Here is a 26,339-nt window from a genome sequence, read left to right on the forward strand (position 1 = left end):
CATGGTGGTTTTTTTTCCCATCTGGCGAGGGCCAGTGGTGAGGAAGGAGAGACCCCTTCAGTCTCTCAGGGAGAGACTTCATGAGAAGCTGGGCTTTCCCTCCGTGCCTCCAGTTTTCTAAGAGGTTTTCTGTGAGCGTCCTCTTCTGTTCTCAGAGCTGTGATGGGCCCTGCAGGGGATCCAGCTCTGTGGCTTTGAGCAAGCTCCTAAACCGCCCCTCCGAGTCACAGTTTCCCTATCTGTAAATTGAGGGAAGCTTGCAGCCAAGGAAATGAGACCATCTTGGCTCACCAAGCTTTGGGGACTTGGGGTGGGGGGTGTCTCCTGGCTTCTCTCCTCCAGGAGAGCCCTGGGTAGCCAGGGGACAGGAGTATACAAAACCACTAACCCACAGTTATGGGACAGGTACCTATAAATTGGGAGTAGAGAGGAAGAGATGATATAAACCTGGGGATCAGGCCTGGGGTTCTGGACTTAGGGCGAGGTGAGGTCAGAGGAAGAAGGAGAGAGTGCGTCAGAGGGTAGAGGAGGCTCGTGGGGGAGGGGAAGTGGAGCTTGACCACAGAGTCAGGCCAGCAGGCACCCAGGTACCTCTCGGTTTTGAAGGGGTTGGCAGCTAGACTGACCGCCAGGTAAAAGGAAGGGCATAGGCCGGGCATGGTGGCTCACGCCTTGAATCCCAGCACTTTGGGAGGCTGAGGTGAAAGAATTGCCTGAGTCCACGGATTCAAGATGAGCCTGGGCAACTCGGCAAGATCTCATCTCTACAGTAATTAAAAAATTAGCTAGGCGTGGTGGTGCATGCCTATAGTTCTAGCCACTTGGAAGGCAGAGGCAGAAGGATCGCCTGAGCCCAGCAGGTCGAGGCTGCTGTGGCCGAGTGTGCCACTGTCCTCCAGCCTGGGCGACAGAGTGAAACTCCAACTCAAAAAGAAAAAAAAAGGAAGGGCGTCCACATGGAGGAGCAGGCAATGTGCCGTGGTTATGTAGAGGAGCAGGGAGGGTCCAGAAGGCATCACAGGAGACAGCAGGTGAGCTGGGCCTCCAAAGACGCGAAGTTTTGGAGAGGCCAAAGCAGGAGAGTAGCTAACCCCAGGGGTTAAAGTCTGTGGTCTGGGGGTATCCCCTTCCCCCACTATGGCTGGGGTTCTTGGGTGAAAGGAAGTGCACCTAGGTAGCACATGGGGGGGGGGGGCTCCTGAATTGAGCACCTTAAGCTGAGGCTGAGCTGTGGGTCAGGAATTGGACGGAAGGTGAGTCTGGGATTACTGCTCCCCAGCAGCTGAGAGAAGGAACCAGGAAGAGGACCAAAGGGCCGAGACGGAGGGAGGAATTTGTGTAGCGTGCTAGCAGATTAGACCTAGCGGCCGAGACCACATAAGATGCATGGCCCTTAACAGAAGCATCTTCCAAACAGCAGTTCATTCTACAAACATCCTCTGGGCACCTGGCGTGTGCGGGATGCAGGAGTCTCACCCATGAATAAACACATTCCCAAGCGTAAGGAGGTCGGCACTTTGCAGGGGAAGGGCAGAGATTCTATATCTCTTGGCATTCCTAGGCTCATGAGGAAATGCCCATCTCAGCCCACACACCCAGGACCCAGCCAGGAGAACCAGCTAACGACATCAGTGAAAACCAAAGCCCTTCCCTCCAGACACCTGGTGACAGCTCTGCTTCTTCCCATCTCTGGGCGCCTCCCAGGGCGGTGTGCGCCATCTGCAGGTCACCTCCAGAACTGCAAGCCCAATGATCAAACCTGGGCCTTCTGCCTGCAATGCCCCCAACCCCCACTCCCCTGCATGCTGAACGCCAGGAAACCAACACGAATCAGACCCAACTCCAAGAACTCCTCAGAGACTCGAGCAGGCAGAAGATGGAGCCACTCTCCTGAAGGCTGCAAAGGGGGAACACCGTCTTGAGAATACATTACAGATCCCTATACTCTGAGCCAGGACCCAAGCAAAACACATTCCTGGCATTGGCTCGTGTAACCTTGTTGCAGGTTTGGGAGAAAAGATGTCTTGATTTCCATCTGACAGGTGAGAAGGCTGGGGCTCTCAAGAGGTAAGTAATATATTAGACAAGCAAGAAGAGAGATGGAGATGAGATATCAACTCATGAGTGTCTGATTCCTTAACTACTGAGCCATACTACCTGGTGTTCCCCTGTTCAAAGTCGGGATTTCACTTCTGCCCCAAGGATGTTACCAGGCAAATAGGCCACCAGGTCCAGATGAGCAAGCCGGGCGGAAAACAGTTGATGTGGAGTCATCAATAAACAATTCAGTCAGGTGAGCCAATACGTAGCCTCAGATGGGTTGGGGGGCTTGGATGTACATTTCTCTGGCAAGGGGCAGTGGTAGACGGGGAAGAAGTCAGCTTGGGGGGCTGTTGGAGAAGGCCTGGGATGTGAGGTGGGTTGTGTAGGATGAAAAGGATTTGAAGAGAAAACAGGAAAGTAACGCGTTTCAGCTGTTTAACGTGTATCCAGCCAGTTTCACGTGTGTTCAGCTGAGCTGGGCCCCTCACTATAAACCACAAGGTCTGGAAGGTCACACAGATCTGTGCAAAATCCACACAATCTGATTTGCTAATAATCTCTAACCTCAACATGTGTTCTTTAGCTGAACCACAGGCATTGCCTGTTTGACCTATACCCAGAAGCTAATTCACAAATCAGTAGGACTCCTGCTCCTTCTTATTCATTCCCGGTTCATCCTCGCTGAACTTGACTTCTCTGGAGCAACCACCGCAAACATTTGCTTGTTCCTTTCCAGACCTCTGCTTTGTCCACCCTAGACAAGATGACAGCCTGTCCTCGTGAGCCTTGATACTCAGCGTGTGGACCACAGGCGAGTAGCACCAGCAACCCAGGAGCTTGCTAGGAGTGCAAAATCGCAGGCCTCGCCCCAGAACCACTGACTCAGAATCTGCATTCTAGGAGAAGCCCCAAGGGATTCATATGCACGTTAAAGTTTAAGAAGCCCTCCTCTAGAAGACGCGCAGAGAGATCACCCCTGTTCTCCCTTTTTATCAACAACCAGAGCTAGTCTAAGGAGTCTGAGACTTAGTTGCACATCAGATTCACCTGAGGAGCCTGTTAAAAATTACAGAAACCCAGATTTTACCAATCCTAACTGAATCAGGGTTTGTTGGCATACAACCCAGACATTTATATTTTTATGGTGGTAGAAAGATACATAAAACTTACTATTTTAATCATTTGTAAGTGTATAATAACCATCACTACTATCCATTCCCAGAACTTTCTCGTCACCCATTAATCAAAAAAAATCCTGCACCCATTAATCAATAACTCCCCATTGTCCCCTCCCCCAGTCCCTGGCAATCACCACTCTACTTCTGTCTCTATGAGTTTGTCTATTCTATGTTCCTCGTATAAGTGAAAATCATACAGCATTTGCTTTTGCAGCTGTCTTAGTACACTTAGCATACTGTCTTCAAGGTTCATCCATGTGGTAGCATGTGTTCAAATTTCATTCCTGCTTAAAGATATATAATATTTCATTATTTACCACACTTTGCTTAGCCATTTATCTCTTGATGGACTCCTAGGTTGTTTCCACCTTTCAGCTATTGTGAATAATCCTGCTATGAACATGGGTGTTTAAATATCTCTTCAGTCGGGCTCGGTGGCTCAGCCTGTCATCCCGCGCCTTTGGGAGGCTGAGGTGAGTGGATTGCCTGAGCCCGCGGGTTCGAGACCCGCCTGGGCAGCGAGACCTCATCTCTACAATAAATCAAAAAATCAGCTGGGCGTGGTAGCGCGCGCCTGTAATTCCGGCTACTCGGAAGGCTGAGGTGGAAGGATCGCCGGAGCCCAGCAGGTCGAGGCTGCGGTGGCCGGGAGCGGCCACTGCACTCCAGTCTGGGCGACAGAGTGAGACTCCAACTCAAAATAAATAAATAAATAAATAAATATCTCTTCAAGTCCCTCTTTTCAATTCTTGGGTATATACTAGGAAGAGAGCTGCCGACTCGTATGCTTATTTTACGTCTAACTTCTTGAGAAACCAGCACGCCGTTTTCTACCAGGCATCTGTATTTTTAACAAGTGAGATGATCCCCACGCCTTCGTTCCTTCGCCAAACACCCCAGAGCACTGTCTATAACCTGGCACTGAGCTGGGCACTAGAGCGTCTCTCTGTGTGTGTCTTCCTGCGTTCAGGGGGCTCACTGGTGTGTGTCCAAATAGAGGCCTAAGGAGGGAGGCCTGGGGGTGGGGCGAATGGCAGGGATGTCTACCAAAGCCACGTGCTCCCCCTCCACAGTGCGCAGTTGCTGCTGGGAAATGGCTGCTCCTCCCTTGACCACAGCTCTGGGCCCCCGACCCCTAGATGGGGCCATGAGACTGAGTTCTAACCATTGGAATGTGGCAGAAGTGATACATGCTTTCACCTGACTGATAAAACCTCCCTCAACACCTTCTGTTCTCTCCAACTGGATCCAATGCCCAAGATGAACTTGAACTCGGAAGCTACTTATTGAAGGCCACAGAACTTCTGTCAGCCTGGGTTATATATCTGTGTAAAGCAGGACTTTCTCTACCCTCTCCGATGCCCACTGGACTTTATGTGTGCAAGAAATAAACTTATAATGTATTAAGCCACCGAGATTCTGGAGTTTGTCTTGACAAAAGTTAGCATCATCTTATACAGGAAAGGAAGGGGAACCTGGGTCCCCATGGAAATCCTTCCTTGATAGCCAAGGACCAGGGCAGTCTTTCCCCAATAGCACTGCCTCTCCCCCTACATACTGGGTTCCTACATGGGCAAAGGGTTGGAAAACGAAACAGCCGCTGGTGAGCTCAGAGAGGAGGAGGCCATCTGTGTGTCTATAGGACAGAAGGGTGGAAGGACCAAGCTGGGCTCAAGCCCTGGATTAGGGCTCTGTCCTTCCTCCCAGCAATGCTCTCAGCAGAAAGAAGAACAACTGCCAGCGGGAGGTGTTACCCTGGAGGTGATCCATGTTGGGTTTTAGTGTCTATAAGAATCAGAGAATCTCAGGACTCAGAGACCTTCAAGGTCACTTAGTCCAGGTTTCCACCCAAATCGTGAATGCCTTCTGCAATCAGCAAGGGTAGCCTGGCCTTCCTGCACGTACCTTGGGACGGGAGAACTCATCCCTTCCCAAGCCGGCACAGTTCACCTGTGGACAGTTCTACTAGCGAAGTCTCCCTCACACTAAGGTTGGGCTCCCCTGTCTGACTTCCACCCAAAAGGCTTGGTACCACCACTCCTCGACACCCACAAAACAATTCTCGTTCCTGCCCAACATGGCGGCCCTCCACAGATGGTATTTGGACATTGCTCTTAGCTGACAAGCTCTCCCAGGGCATTCCTTCCCTCTGTTACATCCAGGACAGTGCCTGACTTAATAGGAGCATAACATATGTTATGGATAAATGGACAAAGGGTAAACAGTGGGAGAAATGGGCAGGGAGTAGGAGATTCAGAAACACTGGTTCTCTCGGCGGTGTCCCGGGTACAAGAAAACAATATAACACGATATAGTAATACTTGCTGCCATTTATAGAGCAACTGCTTGTGTTAAGCACTCTGCTATCCACTTCACATGGACACTCACATCTTTACAGCCATCCTGTAGGAAAGTGTCACTCCTAGGAACACAAAAGCCCCATGGGAGTCAGTCTCCAAAGAACCTCAATCCAGCAACCAAAACAAAAGTTCCCAATGACTCAGAGATTAGCTTTTGTTCTTGTGACCTTGCAGGGATCCAGATGAACAGATGAAAGGAACACACACGAGCCCCCTTCCATGCTATCTGCATCCTCACACCTGTGCACTCTCAGGCCTGGGTCCCCAACATCTGGCCACTCCGCCTGTCCTGCTCTGGCCCTTCTCAGCTCGACCCTCCTCTCCCCTGGAGAATGTTCCCTCACACCCTCCTTTCCCCCAGTTTTGCATAAGAGAACAGCAATGGTTGGGTACAGAGGAAGCTGAGGACACAGGAGAAACAGCAGGTCAGGCATCCTCTCTGGTGATTAGTGGGAAGGAGCAAAGGATGGGAAATGAATGTGTTCATAATCATTACCCTGAAGAGGGATCATCTCCACTCTCTAAGAAAGAAGTCCAAGAGGTAACTTGCACAAGCCCCCTCAGCTAGCAAGAGGCAAAGGCCAGGGTTTGAATTCCAAAGTCAGTGTTCACCAAAGTTGTTGGGATCCTTTACAGCAAGGGTCCTCAACCCCCAGGCCACGAACTGGTACCAGTCCATGGACTGGTACCAATTAGGAACTGGGCCACACAGCAGGAGGTGCGTGGTGGGTAAGCAGAGCTCTGCTTACTGCCAGATCAGTGGTGGCATTACATTCTCATAGGAGCGTGAACCCTGTTGTAAACTGCACATTTGCGGGATCTAGGTTATACACTCCTTATGAGAATTAGATTCTCATAAGTGCCTGATGATCCCAACCCCGTCCGTGTAAAAAATTGTTTTCCATGCCAGGCTCGGTGACTCAGCCTGTAATCCCGCGCCTTTGGGAGGCTGAGGTGAGTGAATTGCCTGAGCCTGCAGGTACGAGACCCGCCTGGGCAGCGAGACCTCATCTCTACAATAAATCAAAAAATCAGCCGGGCATGATAGCGCATGCCTGTAATTCCGGCTACTTGGAAGGCTGAGGCGGAAGGATCGCCAGAGCCCAGCAGGTGGAGGCTGCGGTGGCTGGGAGCGGCCACTGTCCAGTCTGGGTGACAGAGTGAGACTCCAACTCAAAAAAAATAAACATAAATAAAATAAATAAAAAATAAAAATAAAAATAAATTGTCTTCCACAAAACCAGTCCCTGATTCCAAAAGGTTGGGGACTGAGGCTTTGCAAAGCCCGGGTGACAACTGAAAGGCAGCAGTTGTGTGGCGGGTGCTGTGCTAAGCCCTGAGCCAGAAAAGGCAGGAAACGTGGTATCCAGCCCAGTGCTCACTGTCCAGCTCTGCAACCCTGGGAAAGCAGCTTCACCCCCATGGTCGTCAATTTCCTTTTCTGCGAAATAGGAAAAGAACCCCTGCACTGCCAGGTTGATGAGACCAAAAAGCCATTATGAGGGTAAAGAGCTTTGAACCGTAAAGTGGGGATTAGGCAAGATGAAGACCATATGACAGAGTAGGAGCCCAGGGAAGCCAGGAGTTGCCCAATCTGCCCAGGTTTGTGTCCAGGGGAGCAGATGGAATATGATAGTCCTTTCCTACCCTGGGGGGAATGTCACCAAGAGACCTCATAACATGTGTAGGAAGGGGGCTCTGAAGGCCAGCAACATCCTCAGATCCACCATCATCAGGGGCAACCTGGAGCCAGCACTTGGTTCCCTGACTCCAAACAGGGGTCATTCAAGCAGAGGGTGGCATGTAGTGAAGCGCCACTACACCTGCTCAGTGCCCTCATTGCTCCCCACAGGAGGCTTCCCTCAAATGGTGAGCTCTGCCCTAAAGCCCTCCTGCTGCTCTGGGTGCCATTCTTTCTATCTTTGGTTCCACCCTTCCGGGGTCACCCAGGCCCACCAATGTCTTAGCGACACTTGGAGTCTCCACTCTGGCTCTGAACAGGGGTATCCGGGCTCAGCACTGAGGCGGCCACCTCCAGCCACACAGCTGCCTTGGACCAACTCCCCATGCAAAAGCCAGGCCCCAAGCCATCTGCGGGGCAAAGCCTCCTAAGAGCCCACAAACAGACTGCAAGCCCCTTGTCCCCTCCCTCCCCCAGGCGTTTTTGAGGCATCTGACTCTGCCCTACCACCTGGGTCCCACCCACCCTGTTCCCCAGGAGGATGCATGTCCCACCTCACAGGCTCTGAGACCCCTCCAAGGGGATTCAGAGATCAGAGGAGAACATGGTGCCCCCAGGTTGACTTCAGGGCAGCAGGAGTTGCCACTACCTGCCTGACCCCACAGAACCGCTGGGGTCTGATACCTGTAGATGAGCTGAGCTGAGAGCAGCCTTCCAAGTTGAGTGGGGCTTGGGAGGTGGGGAGAAGAGGAGGATGGGGAGGAGAGGGAAGGCTGGTGTCCCTGGGCACGGAGCCAAAGGAAAGGGTCTGAGATAGATGCCGGCGGGGGTGGGGAGGTGGGAGGGGAGAGTTGGGAGGGAAGGATAAACAAGAAAGCCATGGGTGCAAGAAAGCCAACCGTGCATCAGGTGCCTACTGTGTGCTCCACACTTTGGCGGGCACAGGGGGCTAAGGTGGAGGACAGGTAAGTCAAAGGAGACCCCTGGGGTGCGTAGAATGATCTCATCCTCAGATGAAGACACCCAGGCCGGGTCTCTGGTGCAAAGCACAGAGTGGTCAGTGGTGGAGGCTCTGCTCTGTCTCTACCCCCATCTCAGCTGCCTTTCTCCCCAGGAGGCTCCTGATGCGGGCAGGGGCACATGGGGCCCCCTCTTTGTGACTCCAGCCAAGTGGATGCTGTTGTGAGCCTGGGCCCTGCTAACTTTCTCCAAGAGGAAATGGGGCTGAGGACCACATAGGAGTGCTTTATTTCCAGGCACAATCTCTGCCTTACCTTCTGCCAGAGGCTCTGCTGGCCCCTGAGGCTATGGGAGAGCAGCAGGAAGGGGAGAGGGGAGACCAGAAGACCTTTCCTCCAGGAAGGCATTCTTTCCTCATGGGAAGAGACAGGTTGCTCTGTCCTTCTTCCTCTCCCTGACACTTGTCCTCCAATCCCTGTACCAGGAGGGAGGGCACATCCTCACAGGTAAGTGCACTGTGCCCGCAAGCACCCATGGGCACAACAGTGACTACAAGCCACGGGTTTGTGTTCTGATGCTGCAAGCTTAATCTTTCCAAAGTCACTTTTTTTTTCATATTGCAAGATGGAGCTTATATTACCTACCTCAAAGGATTGTTGCAAGGATCCGATGAACTCTGTAGGTAGGTGAAGCACTTAGCACTGGCCTGTAGTGAGTACACAGAGGCTGTTATTACCAAAAGGCCCTATGATAATATAAATGTGCACTATACCATAACTCCCGTGTGTGTTCATGAGGGGGACAAGCGTGGGGAGGGTATCTGTAACCCCATTTCATTGTGTCATGTAGAAGTCGGGGGCATTTTTTTTCTGTTCTTTAGAGCAGAACTCTTAAGAGAAGATTCCCCAGTGGTCAGCTCAGAGTCAGTTGACAGCAGGACTGGCTACCTTAAGGGGTGATGAGCACCTTGTCCTTGGAAGCATTCAAGTAGAGGCTGAACCACAACTTACATTTCCACAGCACTCGGCAGTTTACGAAGTGCTCCAGCCAGTTCCAAGATACAAACGATGAAGCTGAGGTCTAGAGAGAGGTTTCACTTCCCAGAGATGGCCACTAGTGAATGGCAGACAGAATTTGAACCGATTCTACAGGGGCCTGCTCACTAGGAGATGGTCGAGCCTGTGTCCCCAAACTCCCAGGACCTGCTCACTAGGAGATAGATGGTTAAGCCTGTGACCTCAAACTCCCACGTCCCCGCCGTGGGCAGGTTTGGGCTCCTTGGGGAAAAGCCACGAGGCCAGTCTTACACTCCAACCCAGTGTGCCAGCTCAGACCTACAGCCTCTTGCCTGCCTGCCTGCCTCTGTCTGTCTCACTTCTCCTTCACACATAACTGGCCGTGAAGAGGAACATAATCCCCCAGCAAATGTTTCCTTGCCATCTGTTTCAACCTTTACATCTAAGACTTTTGTTGTAACTCATGGAGAGTCGCATAAGCTCCAGAATCTCAGTCGTGGTTCCTGACTTCCCTGCCAAGGAGATGATAATAAGAGCAGCTAACCTGTATTGCGTCCTTGCCATGTGCTGAGCACTGTTCTGAGGACATCTTTAATCCTCACAACCTCTTTACGGGATGGGCACTACCACGACCCCTTTTTACAGATGAGAGGATTGGGGCACAGAGGATAAAGTGGGAATCCTTGTTTGTTCATGCCCCCTCTACTGTTAACCCTGAGAGTGGGACTCACCAAACTGTCCCTCGGCTTCCCACTTCCCAAGAGCAGATGTCCTTCTCTTCAGCAGAGGCCCTCCACTGTACCCCAGAGGACAAAAAGTCATGAGGGCAGGCGGCCCTCTCCCATCCTAGAACTTTTTAAACTAGGAGGGCATACCTGCATTCCATCCTGCCAGGGCCCATGGAGGATCTGGGCTTCCTGGAGGCACTCCCCTCCCAGGCCACGCTGCCCACCTACACACCATTCCACCACCGACAGAAGAGCTCTCTCTGCATAGTTAGAAGGCTGCGAGGGAGGGCGGGCTAGGGCTGAGCTGGCTTAATGAAGCCAGTAGCTGTCTCCTAACTCTGGGTCAACAGAAAATCCAGTCCCCCTGCCTGAGGACAGGGCCTAGGAGAAGAAACTGACACATGGATTGGATGAGAGTGATATCGTTCTTTCAAGAAAAAACAAAGAAGAGAGAAAACAAACCAGCTGATCTGATCCAACCAAGGAAGAGGGGTGACGATCACTTCTTCTGGACCATCTTGTCCTGAGCCTTGCCTTCAAGCAAAATGTGGCCATCGGTCCATCCCGGAGGTGGCGCAAGCCTATTCCATTGTTGTGCTCTCAGAGGCCACACCCCCACAGAAGCTCTGCAACCCATCACCCTTTGCGCCATCTCAAGGAACCCTGAGATCCCACCCTGAGCGGGAGGGCCAGAGAGAGCACTGCTGGGAGTTTCTCCATGGTCCTGCTGGCCTTAGAGTTCCTGGCAAGGAAGAGAAACAGCCATCAGATTCTCCCGGGAGTTTGGTCCCACAGGGAAGGAGGATTGGGGCTTTGAAGACAGATTTCTGCTGAGCCAGAAGGGGACCTTCTCTAGAAGAAATACCACTAGATCTTCTAAAAGCATTGACAATGATCAAGATGATAGGCTTGATGAAGACAGTGTAAGGTGACCTCAAAGTTAATAGTTGGAGTTTTACCTAGCATAAGAGATGGACTTTTTTTTTTTTTTGAGTTGGAGTCTCACTCTTGTCGCCCAGGCTGGAGTACAGTGGCACCGCGGCCTCGACCTGCCGGGCTTAGTGATCCTTCCGCCTCAGCCTTCCAAGTAGTCACCACACCCAGCTAGTTTTTGTGATTTATTGTAGAGATGAGGTCTCACCAAGTTGCCCGGGCTGGTCTTGAACCCCCAGACTCAGGCAATCCTCTCACCTCGGCTTCCCAAAGTGCTGGGATTACAGGCTAAGCCACTGCACCTGGCCAAGAGACGGACTTTCTCATCCACGATGGAGCTAAGTGCTCTTTGCTGTGTATGTGCACATGGGTGTGTGCGCTGTCCTGAAATGTGCTACTTGGAGCAGACTCCCTGGCCATTTCCTCTCCTCCCACATGAAAAAAGATGTTGGAAAGTCCTAAATTACAAAGACTTGTATGTATAAATGTCTGCCAGCACCGCAACCCTACTCTGATGTGGGGACTGCTATGACAGGGGAGCACCAGTACCTCCTCTGGCTCCCATTTCAATGGACTCACTATTATAGAAACAAGGTCATTGCCAGTGTGTGTGCTGGCCCATGTGAACCACCAGCTTCTGGAATGGGAAAGCAAGAGTGCATTTTTGTGCATACCCAACTAAAGGGTACTAGAAAAGAAAGGAAGGCCTGCCTTCCTTTTGCTATGGATGATCATCACGGCACATGCGGTAGGGCGAGTGTCACATCACCCCTCACTCGGCGTTCTGCATGACACACCTGCTGGAGAGGGTGCATTCCATGGGGAAGGCAGGCAGGGGAAGTAGGTAGGAGACACAAGGGGAAAGGAGAAAGAAGGAGACTTTTCAATTCACCAGGACGTGGTTGATGGCAAGTACTCCATTTCTTTTTTTTTTTTTTGAGTCAGAGTCTCAGTCTGTTGCCCAGACTGGAGTGCAGTGGCCGCTCCCGGCCACCACAGCCTCGACCTGCTGGGCTCCAGCGATCCTTCCGCCTCGGCCTTCCAAGTAGCTGAAACTACAGGCGCGCACTACCACGCTTGGCTAATTTTTGATTTATTGTAGAGATGAGGTCTCGCCAAGTTGCCCAGGCGGGTCTCGAACCTGCGGGCTCAGGCAATCCACTCCCCTCAACCTCCCAAAGGCGCGGGATTACAGGCTGAGCCACCGAGCCCGGCAGAACTCCACTTCTTTTTTTTGAGTTGGAGTCTCACTCTGTCGCCCAGAGTGCAGTGGCTGCTCCCGGCCACCGCAGCCTCAACCTGCTGGGCTCCGGCGATCCTTCCACCTCAGCCTTCCGAGTAGCCGGAATTACAGGCATGCGCGACCATGCCCGGCTGATTTTTTGATTTACTGTAGAGATGAGGTCTCGCTGCCCAGGCGGGTCTCGAACCCGCGGGCTCAGGCAATTCACTCACCTCAGCCTCCCAAAGGCGCGGGATTACAGGCTGAGCCACCGAGCCCGGCTAGTACTTCATTTCTTAACCATCACTTCCCCACAACTCCAACAAACAGGTGAAAAGACCAGCAATCCCTCTCAGCACCCTTCCTGTCCCCACCGTATCTCAGCCTTCCAACGTCTCTCTGGCTGAGGCCAACTCCCCACGCAAGGCAAACCCCTCAGCGCTGCCCAAGCTGAGGCAGCCACCCTGCTTTATCTCTGGAGTGTGGATTCAGGCTTACAGCTTTTGGCCACAGAAGACATGGGACCACAAAGGACTTGTGCAGGTGACAGCTGGTAGGTGGCAGACTCAAAAGTAAACCCAGATGTCCTAAGACTAAGGCTATTTCCCCACACCCCACACTGCTATTTTGTGTGGAAGGTTTTTGAGGGGGGGGAGAGAGGGGAGCGGGGCAGTCTATCAACATTCCCAATACCATTCCCTTAAGAAAACAGTCAATACACATTTCACCACAGGACTTTGGGCAATCGTCCCATCCTAAGTTAGCAATGCCATACTCTTCCAGCAAAGGGGAAGAGAATCATAATAGTGTCCCTCCTTTTTTTATATTTGCATAAATTCTCCAGAAGGAACTGGTAATATTTGTTACCTCCAAGGAGCGCTCATGGATGGCGTGATTTTTATACCATTTGAATTTGAGTCATGTGAACGTATAGCTTATTAAAAACATATATCCATTCATAAAAAAAAAAAAAAAAACAACTCTTTTCTAAAGCCCCAGGCAGGGATGTTAGGACTCTTTGGTTTGGTCCCACCTCTGCCACACAGCCTGGGCAATTTGGGGTGACTCCTGTAACCTCTCTGGGCCCCTTCCTCTACTGTAAACCATGAGTGACTGGATATTCTTGTGTCTCCCCTACCCCAACTCATATGTTGAAACCTAAGCCTCAGTGTGACTATATGAGGTGAGTAGGACATGAAAGTGAGGCCCTCGTGAATGGAATTAGTGCCCCTATAGGACAAAGAAGAGAGCAAGAGTTCTACCCTTCTCCTAAGTAAGGACACAGCTAGAAAGTACCATCTATGAACCCGAAAGCCTTGATTTTGGATTTTCAGCCTCCAGAACTTTGAGAGATAAGTTTTTGTTGTTTAAAACCTCACCAGTTTATGGTATTTTGTTGCAGCAGTAAAAACAGACTAATATGGCATCTTTCAGCTCCAAGAGTCTATGATTCTAATCTCCCCAGCTAAATTCTAAAATTCATGAGAGGAGGGGTGGTACAATTGTGAAGTCTTCTGAAAAAGTCCTTTTGTAACCCTTGGTCCAAGGTTTGGCTCCCCCAACCAGAAGCCACCCCCTTCCTGGAACCCAGGTCCTCATACCACACTGGCCAGGGCTATTCTGTGAGCCAGGAGGACAGGAGATGCTGACAGGACAGCATGGTTCACAGAACTCAACTTTTAGAGATCTAGGTTCAAATACAGGATCATCAGGTGTGTGACCTTGGGCTACAGTGATCCGGCCTCTCTGAAACTAATTTTCCTCACATGTAAAATACCAACTTCATAAGGTGAGGATTACAAACAACAACACATGAAAAAGTACCCAGCACAAAAAGGCATTCTACAAGCACAAGTTTGCTCCCCTCCACCCCCCCCCCCATATTTCCTTTCTGCCTGTCACTGAGCTGTGTTCTTTGATATGTTCTGTCTGCAAGTTGGTTTTCTTATGCAAACCCATGGAACCTGGCTTCTCACTTTGTTTTCCTAGTGATTCTGTTGCTACAAATCCAAGAGTGTATTTAGGGTGCTCATACCACTGGAGCAGGAAAAAACCACCTAACTTTGCCAGCTTAGGGACTTTGCGGAAGGGGAGCGCTTATCTTTCGTTTGTCTGCATAGGGCGGGGGAGCCAATTGACCTTTGGGAAATGGCATTAGGGGTCTCCAGTTGGTAGGTGGGGAAGTAGGGAGGGTAGCAGAGGGTGCTCTTGGGGGTGCAGGGATGGAGTGTGGGGGTTCACACGCAGAGAGTTCAGCTGCTTTACAGGGGACCCCAGGCACTTAAAGGTCTCTGAGCCTTGGTTTCTCCATCCATAAAAATGGAGAAAATATCTTTATCAATATCTGCATTGCTGTGATGATTAAATCAGATCTCACCCAGAGTGGCTTTCCATGAATATTAATTACTTCCTCCTTCCTTCTCAGGAAGGAGGCAAAGGCCTCCAAAGAGGAGACACATTCACACAACTGCCTTGTAGAAAATGGACCTGCAGATAATTAACTGATGCAGAAAACACAGGATTGTTGCCAAAGTGGGTTCTACCTCATAAGCTACTCCCAAAACACACAGAATGAGCCAAATGACAAAATGGACTTTTCTGTGTGGTAGGCCAATGCCTACAAGGTATCCAGGGGGTAAAACAGCCAGTTGGATTGCAGTTTCTTATTCTACAACAAAGAAATGAGTAGGGGGATGGTGGGAGCTGATTTCCATGTATTAGCAAGGCAAAGGCAACCCCACAGCATCAAGATAAGAAAAATAGAGGCATTTTATTTAAACCATGGGACAGATGTCAGAGAACATCCCCTGCAGCCTCCCCAAGGAGCTGGCTAACGGGAAGGAGGGCTGCTGGAAGCTCTGCCAGGATGGCAGAAGTTCCAACTGGTACAAGTCCCCCATGGCCAGGGCCTAGCGCCAGTCTAGCCCCTCGCCACCAGCCTGAGGAGAGGCAGCGGTGGGGTCAGGGGCCGTGAGGCACCGGTAGAAAAGACAGGCAGAAACAAGGAGCCAGATGGTCTAGAAAGAGAAAAACCAAAGCGAGGACCAGAAACCATCCCCGTCTTTTCCTATGGCTTGTTGGCTTCCTGGAGAAGTTGTGTACTTGAGACCAGAGACTCTAGCTGGGATGGCTCTGGAAGGAGTCCTGAGGTGGGGACACTCCTGAGGACAGTCCCTGAGGAAAGCACGGTGCACAGAGGGACAGCCCCCAGCAACCCTCAGCAGGGTTCTGGGCTGCTGAGCCCAATCCTGAGATAGTCAAAAAGAGATGGACTGCTCAAGAAAGGAGACAGTAAAAAAAAAGAGGAAAAGGTAAGGGTCTGCTCTCTGAAGCTGAGGTATTGGAGAGCCTGATGTGGGCCCAGAAAAGCCTGGCCCTAGGGCACACGCAGGCTGGGGGGCTTTGTCCTGATGAACTGAGAACCATACACACAATCTTCATGGTAGCTCCGAGCAGCCCTGCAGGGCCAAGGGACTCCTGGACTCAGAAGGCAGCTCCTCTGATTACCACCCTTCCTCCCAAGATGCTCACGTCCGACGCCCCTTGGTTGCCACACAGCAGCAGTCTGCCATGTCGATGCAGGAGCTCGTGTCCACACATTTCAGCCAGAGATAGGTTATATGGTCAGAGTGTGTGGTTTTACTGTTTCACTCACACCCCTGGTCCCCGATGGCTCCTCCCAGTCCTGGGAGGGGTAGGTGGCAAAGGGGACAGGAGAATGCTGTATCAGTTGAAGTAAAGTGCAGGCAGCTCCTCAGGCACTTGGTTGGGGGAAGGAGAGGCCAAGCTGCCCCAGAGTCCATGCCCGGGGCCTCAACAGCGATACACCTTCAGTCTGTTGCTCTCATCCAGGCCCAGCTGCAGGAGGCCCCGAGTGGCTGTTGGCTTCGGCATTGAGAAGAGATGTCTGGCCAGGGGATGAAGGAAAACTCCGTAGTCAGCTGTGCCATGAAAGGGATCCTGATATGCGCCCAGGACACAAGCACAGGTCCTGCAGCCCAGCCCAGACAGCCCGGATGCAGGAAGGGGCCTGGGTTTGGGAACCAGACACAAGGATACAACTTGGGGTCATTCCTGAGGCTTTCCAGCCACTTTCGGTTTTCATCTATCATGCGCTGATAGTCGGTGCTGCCCGCCTGGGGAACGCGGGAACGGGAGGGCTGCATGAGGCGGAGCTGCTCACTGGGAAGGAGAAGGAACATACAGGAGAGGAAGAGGGAGGCGGCGCCACAGGACGGGGACAGCGCATCGCCTCCTCCCTCATCCTCTCAACTACTGGCTGCAGCTTTTTTGGGGTCTCCAGCAATTCAAAGCTTCCCTTCCAGAACTGCCAAGAGCTGCCCCCCCAGAATAGGTCCCAAAAGGGAGGCTGGTGGATGCCCTCCGCCCCCTTCCCGGGTGTGTGTCACTGACATGGGGCTCTGAGCTCCTATCTCTGCCTGCTCCCAGCCAGTCTCATTAGCAAAGAGCATCCCTCTATCGACTTAATGCTCGCTCAGCGTCAGCTCTCAAGTAGGCCAAAGGGATGGTGGGGGATACTCATGGCTGGGGGCCTGAGTGGGGGAGTGGGGAATACATTTGGCAAGAAATAAGATGAATGGGAAATTAGTAACAGGTTTAAATAATTGCCCGTCTGTCTCCCCCACGGGGTGTCTCTCGCTCCAGATGTTGCTCAGCAGGACTTGGGGAAGAAGGGAGCCATAGGAAGTACATGAGAGCTCAAGGGCAAAGACAAAGGCCAGACGCTGGGGCTGGAGGGGCCATGGGAAGGGGCAGGGATGGGTCCCATCAGGGGTAGATTTCTCCCCACAGGTGACACAGGGCAGCTTTCTCACAGAGCCGGTTGGGTAAGCCCAGCCCTGCCCGCACTGGAACCTTGGCAGTGTGGGGGCACCTCAGACCCCGGAAAGTCATGGGCAGCTCTGTGGACAAGGGGTCCTGCCTGACTTCTTCCACCAACAGGCCCAGGAGGTCTGTGGCCCTCAGAGGTCCCACCTGCCCAGCCCCCAGGGAGGCTTACCTTGCAGACACGTAACCCAGCCTGTTCTCTAGGGAGGCAGGGCTGCTGTTGAGAGATGGGATGCCCGCTAGAAGAAGGTAGAAATAGCTCAGGAACGGGTGGAGGTCAGTAAGCAGAACCCACCTGAGCAAACCGGTCACCAGCATCTCCTGCCTCCCCAGAAATGGATGAGGAAACGCCCCCAGAACAAACAACAGAAGCAGGACACATTTCAGTAGCTGGAAGTGCCTCACAGGAATGGTCCTATTTATTTTATCTCTAAAACTTAATCTGCTTTTCAATTTGTATTGGGGCAGAAAAGAGACTTTATTTTCCCTCAAATGCCTGTGCTTCTCTGGCTTTTCACATTCCTCAGTAGGGCTATGAAACCAGTGTGAGCCACACAGTCAAAGGGTTATAAACAGAATCCCAACGTGTCCAAGACCGGGGGTCAAAACTCAGCTTGTTACTCACTCACTGGGAACCCTGGAGCATGGGGCTTAACCTATCTGAGCCTCAGTCTCCTCATGTGGCCCATAACATACTGCATGAGACGACAGCTACTAAGGTGATGATAAGGTCCTTTTAGGTTCTGCTGAGCTCTAGAATCCATAATAAAGGCCCCAGTCAGCCCAGGCCCCATCACAACCCACAGAGCCTCTGGTAGCTACAGGGCCACTAGCAAGGTCTTCTTCACCAATGAGCCCACAGAGTCAGTGGACCAAGGGACCATGCCAAAGTTGTGAGGTCAAGGCAAGGGGAGACAAAAGAGGAAGAAGAAAAAAAGGAGTAGGAGAAAGAGGGTAAAAGAAGAGGAGGAAGAAGACAGAAACACTCCGTCCAGAACCAAACACGGGCCCAGAAGAAGGCGTACATGGAAAATACTTGCGCCACTTTTCCAGCAAGAAGTCATCCACTGTTTGAGCCACAGAGGAGGACAGCCCGGGGCTCAGTTCCGGACTATAAGCCCATCGGGTGGATATGGGTGCAGCAAGGGACGAAGCTGAGGGCCTGGCCAGGGAGGGGTGGTAGGTGGGTGTGGAGGTGCTCCTGGGGGCCCGGGGAGGGAACTGAGCCAGCGTGGAAGTGAAGAGAGGCGGCGGCTGAGTGCTGAGGCTGCCCACCATGCTGAGGGCACTGTTCAGTTCCCCGATGACCTGATGCAGGGCGCGGCTCAAGTCATGGATCTTGTTGGGGAAGGTGAGACCCGCTGTCAAGTTGGCTGAAAGGAAAAATGAAGGTGGTGGGGAGGACTCATGTTCAGAACCCTGGAACGTCCCGAGACCCAGCTGGCACTGCAGCACCCTACTGGCCACCCCTCCCTGTTCCTCCAAGCAACAGCCCCTCTGCCTTAAGAAGGGGCCAGGGGAAGGTAGGGCTTCTGTGTCCCGGACAGTGCAAATGACAAGCTGGCCAGAGAAAGAGTTTCCAGGGCAATGCCCCGGACCCTAGAGAAGGAAAGGGAGAGGGCCCTTCTGCCCATGTGCAGGCCAGCAGCAGCAGAACAGCTTCCCCCCGGGAAGCCGTGGATGAGATGAGGCCAGCAGGGACAGGCCTTAAATTGTCAAGACTCTGCAGCATTTAGAGGCTGTCCTGACCTTTCAACCTGGATGTCTGCACTCCTCCCCAGTGTCTACTGCATCTCCTGCCTCCCCAGCTAGCCAGACACCTGCCCACAAAGGCCTACCTCTGCAGGGCTGAGGGAAGAAGGCCATTCCTTTGGGTCCCAAGTTCTTCCCCCTCCATGGATACTGTGGTTCTCACCCCTGCATCTCCCAGCTCACTTCCCTGTCACCGCTACCACTCACTGTGAGACAAGGAGCACGATTCGGAACTTTCACAGCTTATGTCTTCTGTGTCACTGAGGTCAAAGGTTACCACCTTCTTGGCGGGGCCTCCTCTTGGAGCCTCCTCATCGGAGGCCTGCTGGATAGAGAAGTGGTTATTACTGACCCTTCTCGCATGTCTTTCCTCCTCCTCTCTAGGACACTGGGGTGCATTCTTCATACATTTTGTCTTTAAGTTGGTTTTCTTATGCAAATCCATGAAACATGACCACCTCGTTTTGTTCTCATAGCAATTCTGTTGCTATAAATCTAAGACTGTCTGGTATGTGGGAACTGAGGCCTTGGCAAGCAGGCTCTTCTGGGGTCCAAAGTTCCATCAGGGACCCTGGGGGAGGTATATCACGCAGGCTGCCTCGCAGAGGGCTGGGAGGCAGGCTAAGAAAACCCAATCGTTCAGGTACAGGCAACAGGGCCACCAGGACCAAATCTCACCTCCCCTCCCTGTAAACTCTCCCTGCCGTGTTTCTCCACCTAAGCCTCCCTTCCTGCCACATCTATGCCTCAGGTATCCCGGGGAACATCCACAAGGCCCCAGAGCAGATGAGGAAGCTTGTCATGTGCATCCATTTCTGACGCGCTGGTCACTGCTCCTTAGCTATCATTGCAGGGTGAGGGCAAAGGCTAGGCCCCTTCTCAGAAACTGTCAGCAAGAGAATCCAGGTGTCCTCAAGACCACTCAGCACAGATATCCAAGCCCACAGGTGTCTTCAACAAACTCAGAGTTGAAGCCACTGCCATTTTCCCCCGCCAAGAGCCTGGGCCTACTGCCCAATCCTGGGTCCTGAAGGCCCACCTTCCCGACACAGGACCAAAGAAAAACACCCAGTCCCAGGAACAGAAGAGGGAGGCTGGGGCCACATTGGCCTATGTGGCCACAGGCCGCACCTCTTCCTGAGGAGAGAATTCCAGCGGATTCAGCTTCTCCTCTTTCTGCTTCAGCAGGTCGTGGCCCTTCCGCATGGCTGACTTCATCTCCTCCAGGTGCTTGGTCTCCTGCAGCCAAGGAGGAAGGGAGGAGAAACACCTCACCACACAGATGCTGGAGTCCCAGTTCTGTCATTTGCTGGTTGGGTAATCCTGAACAAATTACTTAACTCTCAGTCTGGTTTCTCATCTGGAAAAGAGAACTATGGCTTTTCATAGGGTAGTAAGAATTAAATGAGATAGAGTATGTTACATGCTGAGCATCATGCCCACACCTAATAAAGTCTCAAATGGTTAATTTAACCAAATGGCTATGAGTATCGCTACTCCAACTACTGTTACTATCATCATCACCATCACTGAGCGGGGTTACACAGAGCAAGGACAGGGCCTGGGGGTAGCCTGTGCATACCCCTGGGAAGCCTGCCCCCACTTGTGCCAGCTACTTATCCTCTGCTGCCCTCAAGCCAGACACAGGACAATAGGGCCCAAGCCCCGTTGCTAGTTCTGAACACCATCAGAATTCTAAGAGGACAAGGCTGAGGGCCTGGCCAGGGAGGGGTGCCACAGCACCACCCACAGAGCCCACTCTGCCAGGATCCTCACCTGGTACAAAAATCTGTGATCCCAACTAATAATAATAAAGCCTCTGCCTCTTCATTGCAAATTAGGCTACCAGAGAGGTAAAGCAGAGAAGTAACCAGAGCCTTAACACTGAGTGTATTCTGAAGAATTTCATGTGTGAACTAAGTCTTTCATATAACAGAATGGAAAAGCAAAGCACTGGATTTGAAATTGTTAAAACCTTAGTCATACTCTTCACCTAGAAAATGGAAATATTACTACCTTGCACATTATATATGTTATGGGAGGATCAAATTAGAGATGTCTGCACTATAAGCGTTGCCATGTATAGATGTGACCCCAGGGCTCACACTCAAGTAGTCCCTAGATGGTCAAAAGGGGGATCCCAAAAGCAAGTGTTCCACTTGTTCCCCAGGCTCTCCCAGCACAGGGTGGCAGGCCTTCCTCAAGCTTCTAACCTCCTCCTGGTTCTTGTGTATCTCTTCCATGGTCATGGTGCCTGGCAAGTCTTTGGCTGACTCCTGAGTACTGGCCAGCTCACGGTGCCAGTGCTGCTGGGCAGCTTTCAAAGCTGTCTGTCGCTTCCGCATGGCACATCTCTGCCGTACCAGGAACTCCCTGGCGCTACGGAGGGCTACCCTCTCAGCAGAGAAGTAATGCTGGACGCTGTGGGAGGACAGGTCAGGGAGCAGAATTGGAGAAAGAAAACAGAAGACTCTAAGAACTCTGCTCTGTGTCACACAGCCACTTTCCGGTAGATACCCACCCTAAGCAAATGCCAGAGCTGCCGGGCTTGAGCTGGGCCATGTGGGGGATGCCACCATTAATATCTACAGTGAACGACTAATAGTCCCCCTACCCTGACTCTGAAAAGCATCACACGTGGGGCCTCTAGACAGATGACCAGACACTCCTAGTAATCTGATCCTCAACCAGAGGTCAGCAGATGCCAATATGCTGTGTCAAAGGTCACAGGGAGCAGCTTCTTGGCTTACCAGAGAAGATTCTTCAATCCTCTGGGGCCTCCCCGCTGAACCAAACCCTGCTGGTGATCACCGTCACCTCATTTCAGCTCACCCTATCCCTGTGACATAGGCAGGCACTCACCCCTTCATGGCACTCTAACCCAAAATAGGACGGGCTATGGGAACTCACTCGTCCAAGGACGAGTCCTCCTTGCTCTGGGAAACAGAGGACATCTCTTTGGTCTGGTTCTAGAGAGACACGATAGAAAAGACCCATTGAGTGCAGCAGAAGCAGACACCCTGCAGGCCTGAGAGAACCCAAAGACCCCTCCGCCTGCCGCCAGTGGCCTAGACAAGCAGATGGCCCTGCTAATGACCAGGTACTGTTCACTCATAGGTATGATTTGCCTACTGGGATGGCTGGAGGCTGGGATGATAAGAGCAGGAGGCCAGGTCCTGCACAGAGCAGAGTCAGAACTCTCCTAATGCTCCACCCACCTTATGCCCCCACCCATTCTGAGACCCATCCCCTTTGGATGCCCTACCCTTCCCCAATGCCCTGACCTTCCTGATGCTCTACCCCAGCCCCCAGCTCACTGTCCCAAGGGATTTCCTCAGGTCTTCAACGTGCAGATCTGGCTCAACATGTTGGGAAGCACTGCTCTCCTCAAATGTCCGCTCTCTCAACAGGTCCTGCTTCCTCTGAGCTTCAGCCTCCAGGCTGCTGTGGAGGAAAAGGGGCATGAAGGGGAGGGTTGAGGTGGGATGTCATGATGGAGCGGCCAGGCAGCACACTGCCAGGACCACCTCCATCTCCTCACTCCCATCAAAGTCTCTGAGCAGGGTTGAGGCATGAGCAGAAAATCCAGGATCCTAGCTGCTCATAGCTTCTTGATACCCCAACTGCCTCCACAGTTGCAACAGCCACAGGCTCTTCTGCCTGGCTCCCAAGATGGGATCTCAACCTCTCCCTATTAACTGGGCTTCGACTAGACGCGGTCCACCAGCACAGAGGCCAGAGGGTAGGTAGGAGGCAGCCAGCAGTGGCTAAGTGCAGGGCATCCACGACACCTGACATGCTTCTGCAGTCTCTGACTCTGGGCCTGCAGCAGATCCACTTGGGACTCCAACTCCAACTTCCGGGCCTGAAGCTCAGCTACAACTCTTCGGAGCTGCTGGCTTGACTCCAACAGGTGGGTGTGCTCCTTCTTTGCCTCCTCTAGGCGCTGATGGGTGGCTCTAACCTCCTGGGGGCAGAAGGAAAGATAGCAGCACCTGGAGACACACTGAGGAGAAGGTAGGGAGCAGGCAGCACTAGAGGACAGGAAAGCCAGAAGAGGACAAGCAAGGAATGGAATTCAGAGCCGTTGAAGCCACCATCTCTAAGGTCAGGAGGCTTAAAGGTCTCTGTGTCATCACAGCCCCTCTCCCTGAGGTTCCCAAGTGGGGGTCCACAGAGTGGTACAATTTATGGAATACTGGCCACCAGAGTTTGGAACCCCAGGGGCCTGGACAGATCAGGTGAACAAAAGGTGAGAGGAAGAGAAAGACAGAAGAAGGAAGAACAGAAGAGGCGAGACAAGAGAGGCGGACAAACCTCACTCTTCAGAGCAACCTGCCTCTGCATATCAAGCAGCTGCTGCTTCTCCTTCTGGGCAGTCTGCTCCTGGGGGTTAGAGACAGAGCCCTTTGACTGGCTGCAGACCCCAAGTCAGAGGGGCAGGTCTGCCTTCTCCTGGAGGCAGACTTAGCTGTGACTCTAAGGTGAAGGGCCCTGCAGATCACTCACCTGGATGTCCAGTTGAGCCAATCTGGCCTTGATATCTTTATTTCTGGTTTCGAGTTCCATCTCTTTATCTTGGAGCTTCCTTTCCTGCCCAGAAAGAGGAAAACATAAGCACAGAAAGAGGGGCAGAAGGTTCCAGAACTCACCATATGAAACCACAAGCTCCAGTCTGGGCTTAGGCTTCCTCCCAATGTGCCCCACAGGGTCCCAGGAAAGCACCACACCTTGTTTATTTCCAGTGGGGGGAAGAAGAAGCAAAGGCGCCAATACCAAGGTCTTACAGGGGCTGATCCCCGCTTCTAATCCCGGGAGTGCTCCCTGGCCCAGAAAACCAAGGAGCAAAGATGCCACAGCTTGGAGATGGCCAGTGAGAGATGCCCACTCAGAAGCTATCTGGCTCCATCCCGCTGTGGACCCAGCACCTGCTCCAGGAGCCTTCCTAAGTTGCATGGAGGTGTCACAGTGGGCTTACCCCCCCGAGGTCCCTCACCTGCTCCCGGTGCCTGCGCCTTAAGTCCTCAAGCTGCCTGTCCTGCTCGTGTCTCACAGTCTCCAACTCTCGTTCATGGGCTCTCCGCAGGCGCTCGAGCTCTCCAGTCAGGTGCCCCAGGAGGTCAGCCCGCTGCTTCCTCTCCTGCAAGGAGGGTGGACTAATCTGTGGGAAATGGCAGCAGCCCCTCCCAACCTGAAAATTACAGCTGCCCCAGCCCAGCAGCCTGGGGTCAACAAGATCAGAGACACCATCAGCTCCCAAAGGCCAGCTATCGAAGGAGAGTTGCAAACGTAGTACCATTGCAGCCCCAGCAAGCCTGCCCCACCCTGCAGCTGAAGCAGACGCCGGCCAGGTGCCATAAGGGAATGCCCCCATGGACTCTCCTATGTGGACAGTATTTCCCCTTAAAGAAAGAAAACACTGATCAATTAACACTATTCTCCCACAAGTTCATAATTGGTTTAGGAAGAGATTTAGCTAAATTTCATCATAGGACCATTATTTCTGCCCTGAAAAAGATTATAGAAAGAGTCTGGAATGCTGGTTGCAGCCACTGGAACAGGAGCCTATAAATAGCCCTGCAGAGGCCCAGCTGTGGGCTAAAGTCAACCACCTACCATTCACCCCCAACATGAGCAGGCCAAGCCAACCTGGGTCCACGCAAGTAAATGAACTTGCCCACCTGAAGGCCAAAGGCTGAAGATGGTCAGATAATATCTAAATATTATTTGGCTCTTGCCAGTCTATTTCCCGGCATTCAACTTCCGTTAACCCAAATGACAAGGTATTAGAGTGATGAAATTTAAGGTTTTGAAGCTGAACAGTCTAGGCTTGAAGCCAAGCTCCTCTGCTTATTAGCTGGGTGCGATCTTGGGAAAATTACTTCCAAGTCTCCAGTCTCAGTGTCCTCATCTTTAAAATGGAGATAATGACAGTACATACTTCCTAAGGCTGGGTAAGGACTAAGTGAGTTAGTATATACAAAGAGCTTCGTGGTGCATGTATATGATGGACTACTACACAGCCATAAAGAAGAGCCAAATCATGAACTTGCACAGCAAATTGGATGGAGTTAGAGACCATCATGCTTGTTGATTGACCACAGAAACAAAGAACTGAATACCACATATTCTCACTCGTAAGTGGAACCTGAGCATTAATCACATTAGCACAAGGGAGGGATCAGCAGTTGCTAGGCACTGACACGGGAGGGCAGGAGGGAGGAGGGCAAGTAAGAACACAAAGGGAACCTGGTCCACTACCAGGGGAGTGAGAGCCAGTTGAGGCCCAAACTTTACCTGCTTACTTGTGTAGTTAATCCTTACTTGTACCCCACATTTCTACAATAACACAAGTTTTTTTTAAAAGCTTAGAGCAGTGCCTGGCACACAGCATAAGTTCAATAGATGGTAGCTATTTTTACTATGAGAAGAAAGTACAGCCCGCCTGATGGAGAGGAATTACCCCTCACTAAGGGAGGTTTTGCTCATGCTTTCATAAAAAGGTAAAAAATAACTTCACCACTGCAGGGTACCAGGGAGGAAAGCCTCCCACCACCATCCCTGGCCAGTTTGTCCCCTGCCCCTGCCCTGCAGCTGGGACGGACCCCAGGCTAGGTGCACATGAGCATGCGCATGGATGTGGTCACACTACCTCAGCTTCGTACCGCTCTCTGGCCTCAGCCACTACTTGCTGGTGCTCCTCCTTCATCTTGTCCAATCTCCTCTCGTGCTCCCTTTCCACCTCCTGGCGCTTCTCTTGCAGGAGACTGCTGAGCTACAGGGCAGATGGTCAGATGCAGTATGCAGGACTGAGGGTGGACCAGCACTCGAGGTCTGCTGCACCCAAGGGTCTCACACACAACACATGCACATCACATGCACGACACCATGACATACACACGGCCATACCCCCAACACTCCCTCCCTACACATGTACCAGGGCATGGGGATGGAGAAGTGCCTTGCTTTGAGGCAACCAAGGCATAAACATGGAAGAAGTGCCAATCCCAGCTAAGCCATCCAAGGCAACCTGGAGGACTCTGAGGCCAGTCTGGCTCAGCAGATTCTAAGAGAACCCACGACAGGTGTACATGGATATCAAAGACAGACCAGCACTCACCTCTTGCACATACTCAGTCACCTGGTGAGCCTTCTGCTGAGCTCTCAGCTGCGTCCGCCCAAGGCTTTCTTGCAGCTGGGCCTCCTCTTTCTGTTCAGCTTCCCCGATCTTCTCCTGGAGGCTGCAGACTACCTGAGGAGGCCCAGCACACACAGAGGAGTGTGACCCTCAGAGGGACAGGAGAGCTACCGTGACAGAGGACACATTTCTAGGACCAGTATCTACTCCCAGGGACCTGGAGGGAGAGGAAGCTTGCTCGCTAGTGGTCAGGGATGGGCTGAGCTCTTCTGTGACCAGCTAAGAAGGTTGTCCTGGGGCTCACACTCAGGGCCCAGGATATCCATGCTCTGCCCTCTTGGGCCAGGGCTGGTTGTATCTCACCTCCCGGTGCTTGGCCTTCAGCGAGGAGCAGAGCTGCTCCAGCTCAGCACTGTGCTCCTTCTCTAGCCTTGCCACCACCTAGGAGGGAAGAAAGGGCCTGTGAGGGAAGCAGAGGGG

General features: G+C 52.2%; 1 protein-coding gene across 1 annotated transcript in view; it reads right to left on the reverse strand.

Annotated features, from left to right (window-relative positions):
• Nucleotides 1-15,673: 15,673 nt before the first annotated feature.
• The window catches only part of CEP164 (centrosomal protein 164), a 73,786-nt gene continuing 63,120 nt past the window's right edge, over nt 15,674-26,339 (reverse strand). Inside the window, exons 17-32 of the mRNA XM_008053649.1 lie at nt 26,223-26,300; nt 25,842-25,973; nt 25,374-25,496; nt 23,718-23,861; nt 23,231-23,314; nt 23,039-23,107; nt 22,513-22,688; nt 22,039-22,165; nt 21,635-21,690; nt 20,935-21,160; nt 19,853-19,960; nt 18,929-19,043; nt 17,995-18,342; nt 17,142-17,208; nt 16,181-16,303; nt 15,674-16,028 (exon numbers count right to left, since the gene is read on the reverse strand). Of these exons, the coding sequence (XP_008051840.1) occupies nt 15,935-16,028; nt 16,181-16,303; nt 17,142-17,208; nt 17,995-18,342; nt 18,929-19,043; nt 19,853-19,960; nt 20,935-21,160; nt 21,635-21,690; nt 22,039-22,165; nt 22,513-22,688; nt 23,039-23,107; nt 23,231-23,314; nt 23,718-23,861; nt 25,374-25,496; nt 25,842-25,973; nt 26,223-26,300 (2,070 nt within the window). The 3' untranslated portion in view covers nt 15,674-15,934. The remainder of the gene's footprint in view (nt 16,029-16,180; nt 16,304-17,141; nt 17,209-17,994; nt 18,343-18,928; nt 19,044-19,852; nt 19,961-20,934; nt 21,161-21,634; nt 21,691-22,038; nt 22,166-22,512; nt 22,689-23,038; nt 23,108-23,230; nt 23,315-23,717; nt 23,862-25,373; nt 25,497-25,841; nt 25,974-26,222; nt 26,301-26,339) is intronic.

Source organism: Carlito syrichta, unplaced genomic scaffold, assembly GCF_000164805.1.
Source record: "Carlito syrichta isolate Samal-C Ts95f unplaced genomic scaffold, Tarsius_syrichta-2.0.1 Scaffold288347, whole genome shotgun sequence".
Classification (NCBI taxonomy): domain Eukaryota; kingdom Metazoa; phylum Chordata; class Mammalia; order Primates; family Tarsiidae; genus Carlito; species Carlito syrichta.